Here is a 25,328-nt window from a genome sequence, read left to right on the forward strand (position 1 = left end):
AAGCCCAATTTCTTTTTTCAATCAGGTTCTTTAGGCTCTCAGGAGCTGCTTTCTTATGAACTAATATGACACTTCCTGACACTGTAGACATTTCCAGCTTCACCTACTGCATCTGCAGGCTTCAGAAATTGCTCACATCATGGTACAACTGTGGTTAGAACACACCTCAGGAACTATTCAACGCCATGATATTTACACAGTCTGGAAAGCTAGCTGTTAAATTTCTCGATTCATGAATTAAGCTGTATTACTAATACAGAGATCCTAGTACAACAAGCACAGATGGTAAGAACTGTGTGTTATGTACTTTCTGGGAGCTAGAGAACAGATTCTGTGACAACCTCTTGGCTTGCATTTGTGCAGAAGGCTAAAAATCCTGCTACACTATTCAGTAAGTGCACATAATTAGTTTTTTTTAAATCAAATCTAGTATTTAAGAAGAAACACCTCTCATTAAGTCCACATTAAAACACGGATATTGTTATCCTAATACTTTGAAGAGGGCACACGTTTTTCTGTAGTCTAAGAACAAGTAGCAAGTTATCAAAAACTGGAATAGTTACTAGCTTATGGTACAGAAGTGAAAACAATAGTGAAGCGCTTTGTTATCTCTGCTATTGCAATACAGTGGAATAGCAAAAAGAACACGGCTTCACTTTTATCAAGCTCATCACCTGCTAATAGGTATCGGATTTGACAGGTGGCACTTAAAAGAAAGATGAACTTAACTACACTTACAGAAACAAGAACGACAAATAGTGTTAGAGCACGCTTTCATTGTACGGCAGACATTCCTATGACTGATCACAAAAGCTGAGGCAGAAAATAGTAAGTCTTCAAAACAAAAACATGCAGCGATTATGAGAAGAAAATACCATGTATGAACACAAGTCAGACTTACCTGAGGGACTTGGAGCTGGCCTCTGTAATGGGGGCCTAAAACCTGGGGCTTTGGAAGTATCAGACTGATGTAAAGGCTCTGAATTTGGCAAAAATGAAGACTTTCCTGATAGCATAGACTCTGGTGTTGTCTGAGATGAAACGACAGAACCACCCCAGAAGGCATGAGCAGATGTAGGATTGTTTTCAAACAATGTACTAAAGGGCCCAAATGGTAAAGTAGCACTGAAATTGTTACCCATGGACTTGTTTGCTGGATGGGCTGAATTCTGAGAAGCACTTTGTGTACTTAAGGTAGAAGGAAGCTGCACTGAAGAAGGAACGCTGGGGGGCCTTTTGATATGATTAACATTGAGGACTGCAACAGAAGAATTTTGCACAGGAGTCGGATTCTTATGGACGCTGCCAGTTCCGTGGACAGGCGGTCTGATGGCAGGGGTTTCCATCTTAGCTGCAGGCTGAGAAGACCCCACTGATGTCTGAGACATGGGATAGGTCATTGGGGCATTTGTTGGACCTGCCACAGGAGCAGACGAGCTTGTTGCTGCTAAATTTGGAGGCACAACCATTCGAGGATCTGGTGCAGGAACCTGAGGTTGCTGAAGAGGGGGTCTTGCCTCTTGCAGAGGAGCTCCTGGAGGCTGCTGATGAGCAGGGTGCACAGAAGAACTCCCAGAACTTGTACTGGGCTGCCTACTGCTGGTCGAGCTGCTCGTTTCTACTGCTGGCGGACTACCCACTTCCTGATCAGACGAAGGTGCACCTTTATTTGGAGAGGTTGCTGCACAGTCTGAAGGACTGCTTCTAGAAACGCCTGCTGGCTGTGCCGGAGGAGAAGGCGATGATGGGGAAGATGCAGGGTAGTGTTCTTTGGCAGTAGGAATTGGATATGTGGCATTCGTAGCCGCTGTGCTGGTGTTACTTGCTGTGGTCGTCACTGTGGTTGTCGTGGCATTTGACGTCTTCACAACAGTAACAAAAAGCTGCCTTCTGACTGAAGGTGAACTTGGACTGCCGTTTGCAGAAGAACCAGGCACAGTAGAAGCCACTGAACTTGTTGTAGCTGTTGGACTAGTCGTCAAAGAACTCGCTGAATTCACCTGAGAACCACTGCTGTTCTGACTGTTATGGCGAGGCACCATGTGAGGCTTAGGCGAATTGGTAGCTCTTGCGGGGCTCAACGGCCTAACAGGAAATGGACCCCATGTGGACTGAGCTGGCGGGAAAGTACCTCCAAAGTGCGTCATGGGCAACCGAGGTGGACGGATTTGCTGGAAAGTCTGAGCAGCGAGTAAAGCATGTGCAAACTGAGGAGGAGGATATGCTAATGGAAGAGAGACTTGGAAACCAGGTCGCACATTATTCACTGGATTCTTAATGGTTTTGTGATTAGATGCTGAAGAAATTGCAGGCACGGTGAGTGCAGAGGCAGTTTGAGATGTCGATGAAGCAGCTACGGTGGTCACTTTGATTCCCACTAGAGAACTGTTAGCAGCTGTAGTGGCGGCAGGTGTTGATGACCCTATTTTGGAGTTTGCAGACGAACTTTTCAAGCGGTTCTTTGGAATAAGTTCATCAATTTCTTTATCTGGATCCTTAATCAGAGCATTAATCAACTGTGTGGCCTGTCTTGTTGATTCTGTGCCACCCCTGAAGAACAAAAGGAGAGGAAAAGGAAAGTGAATTTTGAACATTTATACACAGTAAAGTACCTCAAGAACAGGATCCTGCCAATTTTTCTGTCATGCTAACAGATAGCAAAAAAACTGAGGAGCGAGGCTGCCTTTTTGTTGTTGTTGTTGCTGATGATTATTTAAGAAATTAAAATTGAGTACTCTAACCCAGAAAACCCTGTCTAGTTAGAAAACTGACTTGCCTACATAAGTCGGCATATTTAGAGATGTAAAATCAAAAACATTTGCACATTCCCTATCTTGCCTTCAAAGTCTTTTGTACAAATGCAAAGGCACAAGATTTGCAGTTCACCTCTGTTTCTGCTACCCTATTTGTCTTCCCTGTCCTGAAGAAGCATCTGTATCTTTCAAGGAACAATCTAGGTCAAACAGATTCATTTGTCTATACAGATAAGCATGTTTTGCAATGAAAAAAGCCCTCACAGGAATGAACAAATAGAATGGTCTGCTTACCTTATTGTTATTATTCTATCTCCAGTTTTGTCCTTCTGTTTGTCAATGTCTATGTGTGCTCCTGTGCACTCACGTATAGCATTGATATTACATCCTCCTCTGCCAATGACTCTGGAAATGACAGTTGATGGAACAGAAACCTTCTTGGATCTATATAAAAAAAGAAAAAACATTAGCTGGGAAACACTTCAGATGGCACAAAGTAACAGGCAGGTTAGCCAAAAGAATGTAAGGAGGAAATTACGGAAAAGTTTAGCTTACCTTCTTACAACTTCCTTCCATCCTTCTTCCCTTTTTTGACCACGTTTAGGGCTAGCAATGGTTAGCTTTCCATTTGGAGAAGAAAGGGGGGAAGGACCAGATTTTGTGCAAGTAGACAGGGAATTACTTGTCACTTCACTGATGACTTCAGACAACCTTTAAAAAAAATTAATTTCTATTAAAATGCAGACTAGCAAAGAAAACCAGAAGAATAACTTCCACTGGGCCCAATCTCAAGCTTGCCAAAACTATTTCCTCTTTTAGCGCAGCAAATAAAAATGCACAAGCCACATTAATAACAACATGGAGTTAAAATTAAGTGACCATCACACCCCTGATCCCCAGAAACCTTTCTGTAAAACATTAGCATGGTGTTAGCAGATCACCCACTACAAAACAGCAACACTGCTTATGAAGGCTAAAATGGTATTCGTATTCTGTGATCCGGAGTTGATGGGGAGAAATTCCTATTACTCAAGACACCTTTCATCAAAACAGCACGGTGAGGTGAATGCCAAGTTCTCAGTGTTAAGACCTTGTGTTCTCACAATACCCATGCCGAGAATGAAATGGTACACCGTGTCTTGGAATAAGTACTTCTCACTAGCAGTTAAAAATCTTGAGCACATCTAATTTGTACATCCAAACTGGTTTGTGTTCTAGAGCTAGCACAGCTCTCTAATTAGCTCTGTTAATTTCACTAATAAATTTATAACTCTTAAAAAGGCAGGAGAGTACTTCTAGATTGCCTCCAGCTCAAATCTTTATAAGTGAAACCCTGAGCAGCCTTGGGCAAGGGCAAGATAGCACAAAGCAAAGTAACTACCACATAGCACAAAAGCGCTCTGCTAAGAGGTGGCTTGTATTGAGATGCCTACATCTCTGAATAACCTAATAATTCTCTGAATTTCAGATCCGTGACAATGAGTCTTGCTTCAGAATCTACTACTTAGTTCATATTAAAATTTCAACAATTATTATACGCCTCTATTACGTTCCTCATACACCACTATGGCCTCATCCACTTAACAACTGATTTAATCTGCGTGGACTTACGTACTAAGGGTGCAGTTTTCAAATAGAGTGCAACAACCACTTTATAAAAAGGCATATGTTGTCACAGCAACTTACTTTATGGATGATTTGCCAGTAACTGCTTTCCTCTCATCCTTTGGACAAGTAACAAGAACCGATGGTTGCTTTTTGTTGCTCTGTGTGTTAGTAGCGGCTGTGGAAGAATGATTGTCACTTTTGTGGCTGCTGTTACTATTGCTGCTTTCGTCGCTACAGCTGGAAATTCTCATGTTGTCACTATCACCACTTTCACTAGTACTGCTGCTCTTAGATTCACCATTCACTTTTTCTGGTTGGTTATAAGAAATTGGGAGCTGGTCATCAAATATGATCTGAACATTATCAGGGGCTACTTTGTTTTTCCTGTTTTTCCTTTTGGAGCTTGTTGTGGTGATGGTATTATTCCTTTTCCCATGAGAACCTGCTAAAGTTGTCCAAGTTGCAGATATACCTATGGTGGTTGTAGTGGTAGCACTAGGAGGCTCCATTGGGACTTCTGGATCATCTAATGGAAGAATAAAAAACAGTACTAATTTAGCTAATTCTGTTCCAAATAACAGTTGCCATATTAAATGCTGCACAAGCAACTTTAAAAGACTCCAAGAATCAAGCAGAATCTCTAACAAAGCCGGTATCTGTACAACTACTAAACATGTCATGTCATCGAGCTTCTTGCCTTGTTTATTGTAACTCATCTAGCATATCATTCTGATCTTGGAACAAATGCAGCAGAAATTTATTAAGTGTGAAACTAAATTCAAGCATGGAAAGACAGAGACAAAAGCAATTAAAGGAAAAACAGGTATATGAAACAACAGATAAAAGTTGTCACAAGTATCTCCCTTTCTTTTAGCTTATCAGAGCAACGCAGCAGTCAGTGAAGACCACTTCTTAGCACACCACAGAAGATGAAGCTCAATGCCACAAGATACAGAAGAGCCAATATTTGGATAGATAAGACAACATATTTAGAATTTTAACATTGCCAGTTTTTCACTGGATCAACATTATCATTCTGTTTGTGAGCAAAAAAAAAAATTGGCTAGGTTTCAGTTAGTAGGACCTAGAAGTAAAAACATGCCAAAACATTTCCTGTGGTGAAGTTAACCTGTAACTCTCACTGAACCTCCTATCAGCAATCCTTAGCCCTAACAAGACACAAAAGTGATAAGACAGAAATGCAGAGCGATCTATGGGTTTCAAGGTAAACTACTGAAAGCTCAGCAGGTCATAAAGAAGACTGTACTCAAGCTTTGACAAGAAAAGCCACAAGAAGACTGGAAATGTTCCACAAATAAGGCAAATGGTTGAAATCACCTTCAGCTTTTAGCTTCTCTTTCTCCTGAGCAGCTTGTAGTTCAAAATTCTCTTTACTTTTTGCTTCTATTTCTTCTAATTTTCTTCTTTGTTCTTCTTTTTTCTTCCTCCTTTTCTCCTTTCTTTTCTCTCTTTTAGCAGCCAAAGCCAGTCTCCTACTTTCTTCCCGTAGCTAAAAGTCAAGCACATTACAATATGTGTTCCATGCATTTCAAAAAAAAGCAAATGCTTTCTATTTCTTGAGAAGCTGAACTTACATTTTAGACTAACATTTACAAAGCCAGCTAAATTCTGTGATCTACAATTTTACATTTACTTCTTCCAAACAGATTGTTTACCCATGTTAACGGAAGGCTGATGTAGAAATAGAGAACACCATCTTAAACATGTTTTCCAAAACATGTTTTCAGGATTCTAAGACAACCATGTTTGTCTTAGCAGTACTGCCCTAACACATTCATTTCCCTCTCAAAGGTTAGAATATGCCGTGTTTTCAGCTGGGTTGGATATAAACTACGCACTCATTTGACACTGTACTTCTACTCAGTTTCTTTTTTTTTCTCCAATAACATTTCTACTACAACACCATGGTTTCTAGGAACATTATCCACATATTTTGTTTTATTTAAGACACAAAATAGTATTTAGACCTCAAGTCCATACCAATGTGACTGGAAAATGCTCACCTATCGTTTTCAGGACAGAAAAATTGTACTTCAAAATCCTCTTTTGGTACAGTATTACATAGAGGAAATATAGTTGTATCAGTATCTTAACCCAGTTTCTCTTAGTAAAAGTCAGAAGGCAAGGTACAAAGATAACCTGAACAACTTGATGTTCAGCTCTAGACACTCCAACTATATTGATTACTATACTTCAGTACGGACATTCACAGGTCTTCTGGCCTTGAAAGGAATGTGAAACTGTAATATGATCAAATAAATATTCACAACTCCAAACTCTTAACTTGCCTTCTCCAAGTCCAATTCCTCTAAAAGAATGCTTGCATTTTTGTTGGCTTCAGCAGCCTGTCTATCTTTGGCTTGAACAATTGATTCCATACACAAGTGGCACTTCTTCAGCATCTCCTAAAATAACGAAGTACATCAACATACTATTTTAGAAAGTAAAAGTGAACGTTTTCGAATATACACTCTCAAGCTTACACTACTAATTTACTGATTTCCTTACTTGGAAAGAAGACTTTTAAGGGAGAAAAAAAAAATGAACATTTTCCATTTCTTCCAGCACAGTACTATTACAAAACATCCATAATTATACCAAGTTAATCTCTCATTGGCAAATAAGCTGCAAAAGTTTCGTTCACTGATTTTGAGTCATGAAGTAGTTAGTGACACAGCACCATCACAGATGAAATTCTTTTTCCATTCTTGAGTAAGACATGATCCCAAGTGCAAATTGTTATCAATGTAACCCTTCACTGAAGCTTGAAATTTCCTTTACGTGCCCAACTTTGCCAACTGATATCCCGTTCAGAGGTAGAACATGAAGTCAATAATTAATATCTCAACATGCTTAAAGTGGTACAAAGACGGTTCATAACCCATGCCTGTTGAGACAAAGTGTTTATGAAACCAAAGGAGAAATAGTCCGATAGGCAAAGGAAGTGCACAAATTAAAAGGCCATCACAAAACAGGGCTTAGCTCCCCACTCTCTCCCTGAAACACCTGGGAAATACTTTAACATTCTAGTATTATAACACTTAGAGACCTGTATTAGTTGCATAGCAGTAATTTCTTTCACTGGGTGTTCAGCATCATGCAAGCAATCAGTGGTCACAGCCACTGGCAGTAACATACATACCAATGACAGGGAGAACACTTGAAAATAAACATGCATAATAAGCAACGTTCTCATACCACCAAGGCTTATGAAGTTACACTGGCTGTGTGCTCCCATTTTTTCCAATATTTTTTCTGAAAACTTTCAGGTGGACTCATCCTTTGGCTGAAATCCAGCTTGTCAACAAATAAGTATTTAAAACATCTACTCTAAAGTTGAGTCACAGTACTGTTTCTTCTGAAGTATTTTCTTACAATCTTACCTTATCAGTAATGGTTGCTATGTATCTCATACATTCTGAATCTGATGGAAACTGGTTTACTTCTTTTACTAGGTAGCGCACCACTTTTACATGACCCTAAAAAAGGAACAGACAAGCAATTGAAGTACCTGTTGTCAAGCTGGCCTTACAACCTTACTTTCATGTACTTCTATATTTTCTTTTTGTCAAATTTTCAAATTTTGTTCAAATCTTCAAATACCTGGCTCTGGTTACTTACAGATGTATATTCCCACAGTCATTTGCAATTTTTAATTACTGCTGCACTTGAACTACGTTCAACAATTATCTCAAGTCAAGCTGGGCTAACTCAAAGTTGATTTTTAAAATGTTCATCCTCTCTTGCATAAGAACTCAATCTTTTGGTTTAAATCGTTTTTTTACTTCTATTGCATATTCTGCATCTCCATAGGAATACACTGTCATTTTCTGTTCTCAGACCCATGAAAATCAGACTCAGTAAAGTGACCATGAAGAGAATTTCTACTAGAATTTAACACAGATATAATGCAGGTGACATGCACACCTATTTTTGAAGATTCAATGCCAAGTACTGTAAGTAGGTCACGTCTTTAAAGATGCAGCTTATCAGTTACGTTCTGTTTATTCCTACTATGTATGGATGATTGAGACAACATTAATCAAAACCAAAGGTAAACTTCAAATTCTACCTTTCGGAAGGCTGCCATCAGAGGAGTTATTTTCCTGTTATCAGCAGCATCCACATCTGCTCCAGCCTGAACTAGCAATTGGACAACATCTAGATGTCCTCCATTTGCTGCCAGCCACAGTGGAGTATTCCCCTTCTTGTTACGCACATCAATGTGGGCTCCTCTACAAAAAACAAACGTTCAGTCAAAATAATGGGGAAGATTTTAGTTACTTATGCCAACAGGACTTGCAAAAGTTCATGCAATGCTTAAGAAAAATAGGCTAATTCAACACTCATTTTTACATAAAACATATGCATTCACAGTGCACTTCAGTTTCAGAAATATTTTTAGTTTCTCTGATGCTGTGAAAAGCCTATGCTCAGCCTAAATGTATTTTTAATACTCTGAATCATACTGTTTGTCAGTTGGGTCTGAAGCACTGCTAATTACCTCATTAACTTCCATCCATTAGTACACTGTATTCCTCAATAGCTTACTGAGAACAACTTGTAAAGCTGTGAGTGCAAGCCAGCAGCCAGTGCCACTACTTGGAAAGTGACAGATCCAAAAGCTGTTCAAGAAACAATTACACTGCGTGTACTTGGTGATCAATTTCAAACAGATGAAATCATTAAGACTTGCGTTTTGTGCACATCTTCTGCTTTTTAATGACTAACACTGACAGCTAAACTGAAAGCATCAGGGATACAAGTACAAGAAACCTCAACTTCACATGAAACGTTTCCAACATTCACAAGTTCATAAGACGGGAAGAATTCTACCAGTCCACACACAGGAAAAAGTACTTAAACACCAAACACAACTTTTTGATCACTCTCACTTAATAGAATTATGTAATTACTAATGGTCAAACAGAACTCTTCCCATTCCCTATAACATAGTGTATATTGCATCATAAAGATTAGAGAAGCCCATATTCAAGATTTATTTTTTATTTTTATTTTTTTAGGCAGGGCACTTTCAAAAATACAGTACCTGCTAATTAGAAGCTCACAGAATTTGTAGTGCCCTTTGTCTGCTGCAATGGTTAAAGCTGTGTCTCTTGAGGAAGGTACCGGAGGAGCATTTACATCTGCACCTTTGTCCAGCAGTACTCTGCCCACTTCTGCATATCCACCAGAAGCAGCTTCCATTAATGGTGTGAGACCAGTCTACGATAAATATGCAGGAAAATCAAACAGTTCATTTGAAAGAAGTGAAAGGTGGGTTGACTTAAGAGCCAGGACTGATTTCTACTTACAGTAATGTATTTCCAGTTCTGCTATGCAGCCCCTGCTACCTGACCAGTTTTGTAATAGATTACCAATATTTCAAAGGACAGAAAATGCACACCTGCACAGAAAAGGAGGCACAACACAGTGCATAGGCGTCCTGCTGCTACACAGTGTTGAGAAAGTTCTTTGCCTGCTGATGTTGCAGCATCTCAGAAATAACACAGCCAACCTTATACAGCTGATGACCAGCATAAGTACTGTTAAAAAAGCACACTTTACTTTTTAATCTTCGTTAAGAGATGCTACTTAGCAACATCCACAAAGTGCCTGGCTAGGTGAAGGGGGACACATTAACTTCTGACAGACATTCAAAATCACACATTTCCTTTCAGTTCTCTGTTACTACTGTGGGTAGAAGCAGTTAGACAGGTAGAAGAGATCAGACTCTAAGTACAACCTAGGTCAAGAATCTGACTTTTAAAATTCATTAAATACTTTCATTTTTTCAAGTTAATGGATTACTGTTCTTGTAAACACCTGAAAACTAAGTAAAGTTTCAGAAGAACTGCTTTTCTTTTAATGAGTTGTGTATCTGTAAAAATGCTAGCTCCTAAAGTACAGCCACTGTTTTTGTATTTTCCAGACAGAATCAGAAACTTGAAATTGATCTGTAGCAGACATCAACTTTGGTCATCCAATTAACTTCCAAGAGGCATGTATAAAAGGCAATAAACCATCAGACGATGACAAGCCATAACTTGCAAGCGTCTCTTTTTGGAGAGCAATTTGCTTCTTACCTTAGCTCTATGCTCCACGTTTGCTTTTCTATCAAGAAGCAGGCTAACCACTTCAGTTCTCCCTTGGAAACAAGCCAGAGTTAGTGCTGTATTTCTGTTGGTCTCTATCTGGGCATTTATATCAGAGCCCATGTCCAGTAATAACTTCACAGCAGCAGTGTGCCCATTCATGGCTGCCAACATTAAGGGAGAAATGCCCAATTTGCTACCAGTCCTGAAAGAAGAAAAAAGAAAACAGTTTAAATTGTAATCACATTTCTCATATGACTTCAACAAAAACGGAGAAAATAGAGTATTTAACAAGAATGGAAGTCAGCAACACAGCAACTATAACTGAAACCACAGAAAGTTCTTGTCAGCAACTTTGGACAACTATTTCTATTTCAAAGGATAGCAGATATGTTAGATTTTAACTGCTGTAAATTTAAAGGCTTCTCTTATGAGGAACTTGAATTCTGCTTGAACTTTTTATTTGACTTGTGCAATGGACAATTGAACTACTCAGGGTATGCAAGAGGCATTGCATGGATTCAAACACAGCAAAATCTTTCCTTAAACTACAGGCAAGAAACAAACATACACACTTTTTTTTATTTAACCCAGAAGTAATTTGAAGCTAGCAGGCCAATCAGAGCAAGAAGAAATACTTTTTTTTCATCTTTAATCAAAGAGGACTGACATAATATGGTGCGTGGCAGCAGTTATCACAACATACGGAAGGAGCAGGAAGATAAGCGAGTGTTGAAAAAGCGTAGTAAAAAAAACTTTTCCTTCCTACCTCTAAGTCTACTAGAAGTAAGACAATTACAAGGCTCGTGTTTATGTAATAAATAAATAATCCAACTAGTTCAATTTAGTTGTCAAGAAAGCCTTTCAGAAAGGGTAAAGACCACGAAGAAGTGAAAAGGGAACTTGCCTGGAATTGATTTCTGCCCCAGCATTTAGCAGAATCTTGATAATGTTCACGTAGCCACCAGAAGCAGCAAGGCTTAAAGGTGTATAATCTGAAACATTCCTGTGCTCTTTGTTTGCCCCTCGAGCTAGCAGCAACTCCACCACCTGCAGTATTTTAAGAAATAACATATGTTTTTCCTCTCAAACTTGCAAGTCTATCTGATACAAATCTATTCTACTTCAGAATTCTAAATATACTGTTAACATCTTCCAATGCAAAGACAGCGATTTTGTTAATTTCCTTCACTCTACTCTTGGCCTCTGTAAAAACTGAGACTAAAATTATGACCCCAAAGCCAGTGTGAAACTCATTCAGTATCAGTTACAACCACTCATTGACACGTCTAAAAGATTTATACCAAACTGCATAACAAACAAATTTATCCCAGTTTTCTGGTTATTTCAGTCATTTTTAAGACTACAAAAAAAATAGATTTAGTTCAAAAGCATACGAAATAGTCTTGCTTTTTGTCCTCCCCACTGTAACACTCAATTCATTATCAAATTAAAAACCCATCTTCAAACCAAAGCTGAGGAGCAACAAAGAAGTTGCACACTTTTATCTTTCATTCTCTGTTTATAACTGGACATCAGATTGTTGCAGATTGTAGACAAACATCTCACAGGAGCCACCAGAGAAATTAACATTTGCATCATATTAACAACCAGAAGTAATTTTTACATGATGTCTTCCTCACAGATTTATTTACAACTCAAGCAATTCCCAGCATTCTATATTGCACATGAAGTTTATTTTCTGCAACGAAGTTAATGCAGAACACTTGTCAGGAAACTGCACTTTGTGCCAAAATGAGTCAAAATGAACACTGAGATGAAAACTCATTGAGTTATCTCCAGTAATGTCTAATTGGCTCAATTTCCGGCTTCCAAGCATAATACATGTTTAGATTGGTCCCACACAGATGAAGCCAAGAGCTTTTCAAATACAACATTCTGCCTTGAAATCATAGGACAAATACGCTGCCAGAACTAAACTGGGGCAGGGAGGTAATCTCTAATATCTTCACAACTGCCCAAAACCCCGTGTTTTCCAATCATTTTTCAAAAGCCATTCAAGAAAACAGTATCTATTTCCCCAAGAAACATTGTTTGAGAGAGACAGGTATCTCAAATCTGTAAAAAGATGAGTCTAAATTCACCTTTCCTGTATGAGGTTGCTGGCTACAAGGTTTTTTTCCCCCTGAATAAAGAATGCATAACTGTCATTTGCAGCTACTCCTTCAAAGCCGTTCCAAGTCCTCTGCCCCATTCAGCATCTTCTGAATGGGGCTGAAAAACAGGCCAGAAGAGCTACAAGTTTTTAGTATGATTTTGTCTAGGAAAATGTGAAATAATCATCTTTAAATGCCACAATACCCCACAACAGATTTATATAGTTTCCACTGTGGCCTTTGCAAAGCAAATAGAAACACTTACAGAATTATGCACTTCAAGCTTGTTAAGACCATTATCATCTGACTTTTTTCTCAAGTCACAGAACACAGAATTTCACATAATGTTTAAAAAGACTTCCTTCAAGTTTACCTCTGATCTATCATTTGAAAATTATCTTCTGTTTAGTTGTTTTTTTTCAGTCTGAGACACCAGAGCCATCTATAGTACTCATATTCTATGCAGAACCAACTATAACACCCTCTTGGCTCACATATGGAGCTGATTCATGGCAAACTCTAGCTTCTCAACAGGAACACTGATCCCATTCACTTCCAAATTCACATCCATTTAAGCATGTAAAAACCCCATAACTAGTCACGAGTTAGGAGACCTGTTTCACAGCTCTGGTCCAACTTAATGAAATAGATAAAGGAATTTTTATCCAACGCTGCAATACATAACTTCAAAAACATTAACCTCTTTGGTTATTTTTTTTTTTAAAAACATCATCCTAGAACAGCACTGTCAATCAAGTTACTATACCTATTCCGTAAAATAAAAAACAGACAATATGCAATGTACAACCTGCTCTTGAACACTATGTTTTACTTCACCTCTTGTCTCCCTCCTGAACAAGCCAAAGACAAGGGAGTATCCTTGGTTCTCTCCGACTGGGCTTCAATATCAGCTCCATTATCAAGTAAGATTTCAACAACACCCACATGGCCAGCTGTAGCAGCCAAAATAAGTGGAGTAAATCCTAGAATAAAAAAGGATGTTTGAAGAATCCACATTCATAACTTCAAATTAAGCGACTTACATTAAACTACCAAGAAAGCAAGCCTAAAAGCTTCACATAAAAACTACATTTACTGCATATTTATTTACTATGGTACACTGGAAGACTAGAGTGGATCTGAACAGTGAGATACCTACCTTTCTTGTCCCTATGTTCAATATTGGCTCCTCTCTCTAGCAGGGTTTGTACTAGTTCTTCATGGCCACCAGCACAAGCAAGCGTCAATGCTGTGTCATGATTACTCTCAGTCTGAAAAAGAAATCATTAGAAATATGAATGATTCCTCAAGAGCAGATTTCAGTGTGAGCATGGTTTTATTTTTACTTTACTCTTACGACTGAGGGTAGTTGGCATCCAAACCCAGTACTGACATGCATTACTGTTTACCAATTAGCAATGAGACACCAGGTTATCAGAAGAGTTCAACCCGCACACAGTCACAGCAGAAACCAAGTCAACTGCCACAAGCAGCTGAACTAATTAGAACTGGTTTCCCAGAGACTTTTCTCCCTAGTCCACAATCATCTCTCACTGCAGTCTACAACAATCCACACTTTCTCATCTCCACGCTGCTTGCATCTTAGCCCTATCATCTTGGTCATGTTATGTATAGCCTAGAACCATGCAAATAGAAATACAAGGCAGTATATGCTTTTTTTTTATGGCTTGCTAGCCCCCAAGACAACATGAAGTCGTTATTTTTAAAATTATTTTCAATACAGATATGCCTTTTCTTTAGTGAGAGAGATCCTGTATCATTCCTGTAGATGTTTTAGCAATACTTTCATACTTCTGTCAAGCCTGGGGGGTCACTGGCCAACAACTCAAAGCACAACTGTGAAAAACAAGTGTGCAAGAAGTTTTTAGCCTTGTTTTTGTTTTCAGAAATCAACCCCCCAACATATTTAATAGTTACCTTCCTGTTTCTCATATTTACTCATCGAAGAAATGAGAAACACAAACGTTTAGTGATGCAAGGCTTTTCTCTTTTCTTCAGCTAGAGCACAGAGGAAAGTGGGCTGCAACTCTCCAGAGAGTTGGACAGGCTTTCTAAAACCAGCTAATCAAGTCTCATTATACAACAGAGCTGTTTCCTATAAGTGAATTATTCAGGATACAGCAACAAAATAGCTTCACACGTGTGTGCTGCAGTGACAGTGGAAGGCTTACCTGGGCATCAATATCTATAGCAGGGTAAATTGGTAGCATGGCTGAAGGAGAAATGATAGGACTTGGAGTTGGCGTCTGAGGCTGAGACACAGAAGTTGCAATGCTGTGGGTAGGAGTGTTTGACATTGCAGATGCTCTTCCGCTCACTGCTGTTGAACAGAATAATTACAATTAGTAAAAGAAACAGTGGGAAAGATTTCCTCAAATAATTCATTATTCAGAAATGCGCGTTTCTCCACACATTTAATTCACCTTTTGAACCCTCATAACTACAATATTAGCTTGCCAAATAAATATGAAATTATCAGACTGTCATGTTTTCTAAATGCCCACCACGAAAAAAAAACAGTACCTTTTTCTTCTTAAATATCAAAGACCTTTCCTACAAGTCAGCCATTATTTGTACCAGGAATTCCATACCTTTAGAAGCTGGACTGCAGAATAAGTTGAAGCAACAGTTATCTATGCATTTTTTCTTACGACAGCTTAAGGATTCCCATGTAGAAGTCCATCTACTTTCCCCTAACCCCCCACAAACATCACAAAAAAGCAGCAGAGCTAGCATCAGGTTGCTCACATAGAAGAATTTGTTGAAACCAGTGAAGAAGCAGCTTAACAGCCATTTTGCAGAGACTTTGGTCAAAGACGTTAGGATAAGCAGCAGAAGGTAATATCATCTTACAGTTGATGACAGTATATTGACATGACACAAAGTCACACTTCCCTGAAATTCGTTTCATCAGTGTGATAGTTACAAGTACCAAGTGAACTTGACGCTACAACAGCATTTGGGGGAAAGAAACTCCAGTTTTTCTATTTGTTTGTCTTTAAGGGAATCTAATGTTTTTCCTCCACAATTTTTCTCCCGTTTTTACAAGTCTTTATCAAGTGTGATCAGCAAAGGAGGAAGTGAAGGGTTAGATGTTTCTCCCATCAAGTTCACAAAAGGACCTTTAGCTGCAAAATGAAAGAAATACAGTTTCCACATTGTCAGTGTTCACTGAATGCACTACACCGAGTAATCTTAAGTAACGCTGAAATAACATCCCTTTATCCCAACTTTTGATGTCACATTTATTGTTCAAATAGATTTAGTAATTGGCTACATCCCACGTTACCAGTCATATTTATTTAGCTCCTATACTTAGTTAGAAGGCGTAACTTTTTCAACAGATGCCATGAAAATTTTACCATAACATGCCAATCTGTGTACTACTACTCTGCAAAGCAGCTGTGGTTTTAGTCCATTATTGCTTTTGTTTCTGGACTTCCTATAACAAATATCATTAAAGAAGCTAATAAATGCCAGTGAAAGGAAACAAAAACATCAACTTAGGGCATAAGAAGTATGCTTCGCCTTATACTTAAGACTTAAGTCATAAACTGCTGATCTTTATATTGGAGCACCTTCTGAAAGCTGCTCTCAACTTACAAGAAAAATCATGCTAGATATGAATTAAAAGGAACATGTTGATGCTGAGCCAAAATACTCTTGATAGAAGGTCAAAAACCATGGCCTAAGGGAGCTCTGCATTGTAGAGAACAAGAGACTGTAATCTAATAATTTTCAGTTAAGGTCTACTTTGACCTCATGTTATTCCTTATTCTTGCTGTGAAGAGATAGAACCTAATAACGTAACAACCAATTTGTTTCACAGAGAATGATAAGAATGTGTTTGAACTCCTGCTCCCATCTTTACAAGCACAGTCATAACGAATAATTACTAAAAAAAATAGCAAGTCTACCTTCTTTCTCCAAATTCAGGGAGAAAGCTCAATCACAGCAAAACAGTAATGGAATGATTCAAAAAACAATCGTGATTCTCAGCACTCCCATCCGGTTCAAACGGACCATAGAAAGATGGTAAAATCGATTGGAAACTAACTACATTAGCTTAATTCAGATGATATAAAACATGATCATCAATAATCCACATGTGAAGGAAGTTTACCCTGCTACAGCAGTACATGGGATTTGCTACGGATTCCTGCTGGAGCCCAAATACCGGGGCTGGGGAACACAGACTGTATTACAGCAGTCACTATTAAATCTGTTCATATTTAAAAATAAAAACAAAATAAAAAAATCAAGCTAATTGGGAAAGTCTCAGAAGGAGGAAGGCACAGGGGAAAGACATATTTGAAAGCCAGTATCTCTTTTCACAAGTTGTACAAACCATATATAAATGGTTTTATGAAAGCTAACAGAAGAGTCCATCAATATGCCTGTTGACTTAGAGTTCTCACATTAAATCCATCTCAAACGTGCTTCAGCAGTAACACAAAGAAGAACACTGTTCATAACCCTGAAGTGCTGAGACGAGATGCTACTTTTTATAGCTAACAACTTGGATTATGTTTCTTAAAACATCACCTATGCAGATTTCAAAGTTTTGATGTATGTGCCAATGACAATGAACAAAATCTTTACTGAAAAATTCTAATATTTGTTTGGACACAGTAAATCAAAAAGTTTTCATACTAGTTTCATCTGTAGTTAGTAAGCAGCTAAAGCATTCACCTGAAACTCTGCACTTCAACATTACACCCTATTTACTGTATGGCTGGCATATCACATCTTCACAGCTAGGTCACAATTACAGTGTTTTAAGTGTATCTGTGCTTTGGTTCAGTACAGTACCAGCTACCAATCTTATTAACACCATGATGCAACTTACAATTGATGTGATTCTTGTGTATTAATTTAGCTAGTTATAACTGACTCAACTCAGAAGGCAGCTTCCAGGAATTAAAATATCAAGTGCTTCAAGGCTCCTGAAATTTTTTTTTTTTTGAGGCTTTGCTACTGGATATCATAAAATAAAGTTGTTTGGGTTGGAAGGGACCTCTAAAGGCCATCTAGTCAAACTCCCCTGCAAAGACAGAGACACTTCCAGCTACATCAGGTTGCTCAGAGCCCTGTCCAGCCTGATTTTTATGTCTCCAGGGACGGGGCTTCCATCATCTCTCTGGGCAACCTGTTCCCATGCTTCAACTACCCTTATCGTAAAAAAAATAAATCAGTCTTTTTCCTTACATCCAAACTAGATCTCCCCTCTTTTAGTTTGAAACCATTTCCCCTTGTCCTGTCACAACAGACCCTGCTAAAGAGTCTGTCCCTTTCTTTCTTATAGCCCTCTGGGAAAGGCTTTTCTCAGATCTCCCCTGAGCATTCTCCTCTCCAGGCTGAACAGCCTCAGTTCTCAGCCTGTCCTCGTAGGGGAAGTGTTCAGTCCCTGGGTTCATTTTTGTGGCCCTCCTCTGGAGGCACTCCAACAGGTCTGTGTCTCCCCAGTACTGAGGACTCCACATCTGGATGCAGTACTCCAGGTGAGGTCTCACCTCCCTTGACCTGCTGATCACGCTTCTTTTGGTGCGGCCCAGGACACAGACGGCTTTCTAGGCTGCGAAGGCACACTGCTGGCTCACGTCCAGCTTGCCATTCATCTGTACCACCAAGTCTTTTTCAGCAGGACTGTGGTCTATCCTTTCATCCCCCAGCTTATACTGATAGCAGGCATTGCCACAACCCAGGTGCAAAACCTTGCACTACACTCCTTCAAAAACCACCATGAACCTTAACAAAAGTTTATGATTAAAAACAAGGATTTTTTTTTTTAATCCTTCACACATCGTTTAACATTTGCAGTGTTTTCATTGAAGAGTTTCCTAACTGACCCTTTTCCATGGTCAACAAATACTTCTGTTTGGCAGACTCTCTGCAAGCAAATGACTTGTCTGACATCTGAAGTTGAAGAGTGAACCCTTTGCTTGTTATCAGCTCCAGCAGGAGCTGTAATTGAATATTCACTTTTCAACTTGTCCTATTTCTTTCCAAAAAAAAAAAAACCACAACAAAACACAAAACAAGAAATCCCGCTAACAAGAAATCCAAACAAACACTAAAAACATAAAGCCACTACCTCAGAACCCTTTAGTCAGTATATTCTGTGTTCCCAGGCAAATCCTCCAGAGCATGGATAACACAAAGGAGCTTCTCCAGCAACACGGAATCGCACTTTAACATTCCAGAGGTGATCTAACAAGCAAGCAATTGACTACTACAGCAACACTACCTTAATCCCAGCCTCCAATACCAGCATTTGCACACCTGACTTGCTTAAACAAGCACTTAAGACTGGATAATTAAACTAATAATTTGCAATTAATTAAGCACAAAGATGGAAACACTATATCACGTTTACACAATCAGAAGACAGATTTGCTTCTGTAACCAGTGTGAATCACCCACTGCTGCAAACAAGGGTTTGTACCTATGGGAATAATCCACAGGGTTCCCAATGAAGCAGTACAGAAGGCTACAGAAAAAATATTTAGCTGCTCCTTAAACATTTTGTGTTACACTGAGCCCATTTCACCTCCACACTAAAATCTGATGTGCGAAATCAAGCTGCTAGAGTTGTATAGTCAGGCCTGTATCTGCTCGCTTTAAAACTAGCCATTCGACAGACTTGAGGTGGAACTGCATGTGTACAACTTTTAACAGACTTACTACAAATGCCTGTCAGAACACAATTTAGATCTCATTCCCAATTGCACATGTGCATGCACATACTATGAACCGGGACTAAGCAGTACAAAAACATTCACTCAAATGCACACTGGAAATATTTGACCTTCACAAAAAGGCATGAACAAGCATTTGGGTATGCGCCAGCTGACCTAAAAATCACAGATCCTCAAAATGTTATATGCAGTTAAACACACAGCAACTGTATTCCAAATGAAAGTCGATGTTACATTTAAACAGAAAGTGTATTGCTAATATTTTTTGCACATTACCACCAACTGCATTTGTTCTCTCTGTGGAATCAAGAAGCTGGTATTGGTAGGTATCCCAGTACCATCGGTGCACACTATCACAATGCAAGTAGTTTTATCTACCTTCTCATGTCTCCAGTCAGATATTTATTCACTGACAGCTTCCAATCCTTGCGCCTAGGCTTAAACTCTAACACTGGACTTTCAGAAGAAAATCTCTGTAGCTCCCATAAGTTTCAGTAATCTTTTAGGAGGCTTTGCCTGAACATCAGGTTACTCATTACAAGTCTAATTTTAGCCACAATTTGAAAAGCGTCATTCCAATTATATCAAACAATCACCATTTAGGGTTTTATATAATTACCAAATCCTCTATTCACTGTGCACCACACTCCCTTCACTCCCTCTGCAGTACATGCAGGAAAATCTCCACTCCTTCGCGCCTTTGGACTAAGATGTTCTAAGAGACCTGCCCATCCTCCACAGTTCACATCCTATCACGGTGTGTTAGCTCTACAGTCTCCTTACAAAGAAGAATTGTCAAGACAGACAGCACTTTTAAAAATAAACATTCATCTGTTTCACAAAAAAAAATCTCAACGAGTTTTTAAATCAAGGGAAACGCTGATAGATTTATTATTTTTTTTAAATATTCCTTAACAGTTGGTCTGTATTTAGGTAAGTACTCAAAATGAGTATTTCGGCTATTACTTCAAAAAGAACAGGGACATGCAACTAAAGCATGCATAAAGGAAATCAACACTAGCAGTTCGTGTTCCCTATGGCACTGAAAGCCTATTTCATTATTTTAAACTGTTACTTTTAAGGCCTTAAAGCACTGACTCAGCACATCCAATCTCCAAAGTAATTCAGAAAATCTTGGTGGGGCTGAATTTGTTTTTAATTGGAGAAGCAACAATTTTCATGAATGTATTTAAAAAAAAACAACCAACAGCAAACATATGATTACGTTTTTTTTTTTCCAAGTAGAAGTAAACGTTTCCTAATGGTTCACTACTCAGGGCCAACTAAGCACCTTTCATTCAGCAGACAAGCCTACCGGTTCATTACAAGTTGTAGGCTTGCAGTGGTGCTGTAGTTGCTCAAAGCCTGCTCTGAGTGCTTCAAGTCAGTTCTCAGTTAACTAGCTTAGAGTGCGAACAAACAGTATTGTCATGATGTTGCTCCTAAGCTACAAACAGACTGAAATACAGCTGTTACTCTCTAGCATACCCCTCCCAAACTGCAAATTGTTAAAAACGCAACTTCTGATATACCAACCTGACAAAAGGGCACCAGTATAGCACAACAAAAAGAAAAGCAAGGCTGCAAATTGAGAAGTTAAAACTAATTTTCTGAGATCCTAAACACAGGAAACAGGCTAGTGGTTTTGCTGTAGAGCTAGCGGGAATACATAAACACACACGCACACACAAAAAAAGCTGACATACCCTCAACTGGTTAAGCAAATATTATACCTGCTCATAACAATATAAACCCACCTGCCATGATGTCATCCAGCGTGTCATTGAGCGTCTGAGCAGGGCTGGCTACCATTAACCCTTGCTGTGTTTCTGTCAGTATTCCTTGCCCCAGCCCTGCTAGTTGTGCTTGGCCCAATACTGGCTGTCCAACTATAACACCTTGCAGTTCTGTAAGATTTGCGATGGACCCTGGAGGTAAGGAACCTGCTGCCAGAGGCAAAGCTTGTGGCATCGCCAGAGGCTGAATTGGTGCAAAACCCGTCTGTGCAGCAGCTTGCTGAGGATCATCTTTAAGCAAGACGGGGTCCACTTGCTGTAATCGTGCATAGTCTCCCTCTGAGAGTTGTTCTCCTACCCCAACAGGAGTCAGAAGTCCCAGGTGCTGGCAAGACTGCTGCTGCTGCTGCTGCTGGAGCTGAATTCTTTGCGCTTTTACCTCTAGATATTGCTTTTTCAGCTGCTGCTGAGTTTTCAGCTGTAACTCTCGTTCCACTTTCTGCAGTTCCTCCAAAATCTTTTGTTTCTTCTGAATTTGTTCCTCTCTCGTTTTGTTCAGCTCCTCAATCTTCTCTTTGGTGAGCTGGTCAGCGTGTGCCAATTCCAAGGACTGCAGCTGAGCATTCTTCTCTATGGCTTCTTTTATCCTCTGCTCCAGCTCTGTCAACTTGCCCTGAGCCTCTTCTACAATGCTCTCTGGAGACTGATTGGTGATGTAACCCTGTACATCCTGGTTGTTTGCTGGCAAATGACTGCTGGACTTTTGTTTAGAAGCAGCTGTGTGAAAAAGAAACCCCCTCAGAACCAATGGAAGTGCATATGAATGGCATCCTCATTATAGAGCTACTGTTGGGATGCTAAATGCACCGAGACACAGCACCCACAGAAGGTCAGAAAGAACTTGTATGGCCCTCAACGGAAACTGTATCTTTCACTACCAATTTTAACACAGCAGTCAGATCGCAAATTAACAGTACAGATTACTGCACATACATTCCAAATAACCCCCGTGCTACGTTGAAATATTTAATCCAACAATCGTTATACTTTTGCCAAATGAAGCGATTGTCTCAAGAGCCGCTGCTATCAAGTGGTGCTACAAGATAAATGAAAACAAAAGGGTACAACATGCTGTCTCTTCACTTGATCTTTTGGAACTGGTATCGTCTTAAGACAAATGTACCGTTATAGCCCTGAAGCACAGCAAAAGTGATGCAAAAATACCTTTTTTCTAGGCCACCAGTTTTTTGAGCAGTGTGGTACATTTTAGGAAGTATTATACTTTCTAAGAATACTGAATCCTTTCGCTACAGGTATCCAGCTTTGCTCAGTTGACAAACAGTGCTAGAACCTAGGACAGTCATTTATATTTAACATGATCTAACAGGGTATGTTTAGCAGCTACATGTTATCCATAGCAGACACTATTTTGCACGTGTCAAAACTCAGCTCTCTGCCCAGGCAAGGCAAATAATTCAGCCTTCCTGTAAGAACGAGCGATGGACTAATCCAATACATGTTTTATGAAGAAGTCCACGGTAATACAGCTGACATGGTCTGCCATACCAGTTGGAGAAAGAACAATCTGTTAATTTTGAAGGGTGAAAGGCAAATGAAAACACAGGATTTGAGCCAGTGGTGGTGCCCAGTTTCTTCCAGAGGTCCTTGCTGTATTTCCAGAACAATACAAGTGTACACACAGTATTAATTTTATGACATGCACGCCTGTATTTGCACTATTGCTGATCCTTGATCAAAAAAAAAAGTGTTTTGGAAGAGACTTCTAAAGTACAGAAAGTGTAAACTCTCAAAATGGTGATCCTCAAAATGGATGCAAATTTAGTCCTAGAAGGACCTGAGCCACATCAGACTAAATATTTTATAGCACAAGAAATTCCGCCTTCAGTCAAATTAGTCAAACCCCCTCCAAGACTACTATCCTAAGAAAACACAAGTTACCCAATCAACTACAAGATGGAGCTCAACAGTTTCTACAAGTTACACTAGCAAATTTACGTAGGTCTCTGGGTGACATTCTGCATCAGTCCGGTATGTCAGACTAATATATATTTTAATGTTTTTACTTAGGCAGATTTCTTGACACCTTGTGATTACAGGGTTAGATGACTGAGTTCATATTTACTGTATAAGCAACCCTAAAAAAAATTTACAGTTTTTCCTTGACTGAATCCATTAACGCTTTCCATAGCAACTACTCTGCTGTAAGTGCGACCCTAAATCTTCTAAAGGATATTCAGAAAATAAGCTCCAGAACTAAAACTGACCTTTATTTCTGATGGGAAGGGTTGTGGCGACATTAGCAGGGGGTTTGTCAGGCTCCTGGGGTGGGACGACCATGGGCAGCGCCTGCACTGGTACACGAGGAGCCTAAAATGTTGGATACTAATAGATTATTTTTCTCATACTCCAATCTAGTGATAGTTCAATAGAAGGTAAACAAAACCTGTTAGAAAAGCAGACATTTGTGGTAACTAACAACATAAGACACTTTAAATATGCTGAGTTCAACAGTTAACAATTTGAGATCATCTAGCTTCTACATGCTCTGCATTCGTAACCTAAGAAATAACTTGGGTAAGAATACTCATCTCTGTATGGTACAGTGCTACAGTCTGGTACAGCAAATACAAGCCACAGCAGGCTACAAATGTAATTCTGAAGAACAGCCTCACTAAAGCTGACTTCAGTTGCTGGCTTCCTCTTGTTTTTTCTTTTTTTTTAAATTATCTTTGTAGAAGAACGGAAGGACTACACAGCAACGCTCAGAGAATCTTCACCATCTTTACAACAGCTCAGATTTTCAATGCGTTCCCTATAATTCAGTAGGGCAAGAAATAACATGCCTAACTCTTTTATATATTTCAGTTTTGACTAAGCTGCAAGAAGAAATGCAAACAAGTCCCACAAATTAAACCACTAGTCCTTAAATCTTACCCTATTTAAATCGTGGGATGGTGGGGTCAGCTGAGTAGCATCAGGTGGAGGAGCAGAAAGCAAGTTGTTTGGGTAGTCTAGAAGGTAACAAACCACACTGGTATGACCACCCTTCGCTGCCTCTATTAACATAGTTGACCCATCCTGAAGAGGCAAAGATCACAGTATTAGAAAAGAGTATAATCAAAACATGACAATGTTGAAATGCTGACAGACCCAAAAATATATATAAAGACTTAATAAATATTCCAGCTGCAGCAAGTCCACAACTAAACTTAACTCTTCAAAAAAAAATAACCAATAATTGAAAAAAAAGTCAATTTTTTTTTTCAGTTTTCCTTCAGCTGTGACCTTACAACTGTGTTGTGATCTAAGTTGACAGGCAGTTGAGCACCACACAGCTGTTCGCTCGCTCAGAAGAAAATAAGGCAGTTGAGTGACAAACCTTCAGTCTGTGTGTAGGATCAGCACCATGAGCTAGGAGTAACTCCACAACCGCCAGATGACCTCCAGCACAGGCCAGTGACAACACTGTATGATCATTGTTAGCAGTAGTCCTATTCACATTTGCTCCTTGAAAAAAAGAGAGCAAAGATTATTTAAGGAGTGGGAAGGGGAAAAAAAGACAAAATGAAAACGTTTTCATTTTGGCTGCAGTCTTGAACTGATACATCAAAACTGAAGTCAAACTATCATCAGAAGTCCATTTAAACTGACACAGTCACTAAATTAACATCCGTCTCTCATCAGGTAACAGCTTCAGAATTTGACCCTTAATAGAGGTACCTCCAAGAAGAACAGCAAAACTATCTGCGCTAGCACTCAAATCCATTGTTCTGATGGATACATTTACATGTATTAAACTTCACAGGGTAGGAGAACCTATTGGCTTTTAAGTTTGTCAGCAGTTTTTTCCAGTGATGGCTCTTTTTACAAATGACTTAAGATCATGCATTGACTAGTCATCAGAAAGCAGACTAGTTGCAGCTCTGCTTCCCATACCGGAAGCCTTAGGCCTCCACACAACATATGAGAACTGCTGCTAATACAGAAAACAGCAGTTCTGAGGTCTGTATCAGTTCTGTGCATCCAACAGTAACATAAGGCTGCAGCTGACAGTTGTGACAACATAGAGCAAGTGATAACTGAAATGGTGAAACAAGCAGGCACTTGAAATTTAACTTCTGAAAAAACACAGTGCTCAAAAGCTGCAGCAGGAGCAGAGATACCGAGTAACCGCTACCATGTTACTAGGAATTAGAGAATGGAATATAACTATTTTTAAAAAGTTCTTCAAATTTCCACTAATTTCACCAGAAACAGG

The 25,328-nt window shown here is 39.2% G+C and overlaps 1 protein-coding gene across 8 annotated transcripts in view; it reads right to left on the reverse strand.

Moving 5' to 3' along the window:
* ANKRD17 (ankyrin repeat domain 17) overlaps positions 1-25,328 on the reverse strand; it is an 80,864-nt gene that overhangs the window by 5,787 nt on the left and 49,749 nt on the right. For 5 of the 8 annotated variants that reach the window (XM_021397054.1, XM_021397055.1, XM_021397057.1 and 2 more), the window contains exons 12-29: positions 24,450-24,577; positions 24,005-24,148; positions 23,335-23,437; positions 21,071-21,826; positions 14,787-14,935; positions 13,754-13,865; positions 13,432-13,577; positions 11,385-11,527; positions 10,469-10,682; positions 9,433-9,608; positions 8,455-8,617; positions 7,766-7,861; positions 6,671-6,787; positions 5,700-5,871; positions 4,440-4,887; positions 3,309-3,464; positions 3,048-3,197; positions 902-2,550 (exon numbers count right to left, since the gene is read on the reverse strand). In XM_021397054.1, coding sequence (XP_021252729.1) covers positions 902-2,550; positions 3,048-3,197; positions 3,309-3,464; positions 4,440-4,887; positions 5,700-5,871; positions 6,671-6,787; positions 7,766-7,861; positions 8,455-8,617; positions 9,433-9,608; positions 10,469-10,682; positions 11,385-11,527; positions 13,432-13,577; positions 13,754-13,865; positions 14,787-14,935; positions 21,071-21,826; positions 23,335-23,437; positions 24,005-24,148; positions 24,450-24,577 — 5,022 coding nt within the window. The remainder of the gene's footprint in view (positions 1-901; positions 2,551-3,047; positions 3,198-3,308; positions 3,465-4,439; positions 4,888-5,699; positions 5,872-6,670; positions 6,788-7,765; positions 7,862-8,454; positions 8,618-9,432; positions 9,609-10,468; positions 10,683-11,384; positions 11,528-13,431; positions 13,578-13,753; positions 13,866-14,786; positions 14,936-21,070; positions 21,827-23,334; positions 23,438-24,004; positions 24,149-24,449; positions 24,578-25,328) is intronic. The other 3 variants (XM_021397053.1, XM_021397059.1, XM_021397058.1) reach the window with 3 other exon arrangements.

Source organism: Numida meleagris, chromosome 4, assembly GCF_002078875.1.
Source record: "Numida meleagris isolate 19003 breed g44 Domestic line chromosome 4, NumMel1.0, whole genome shotgun sequence".
Lineage (NCBI taxonomy): Eukaryota > Metazoa > Chordata > Aves > Galliformes > Numididae > Numida > Numida meleagris.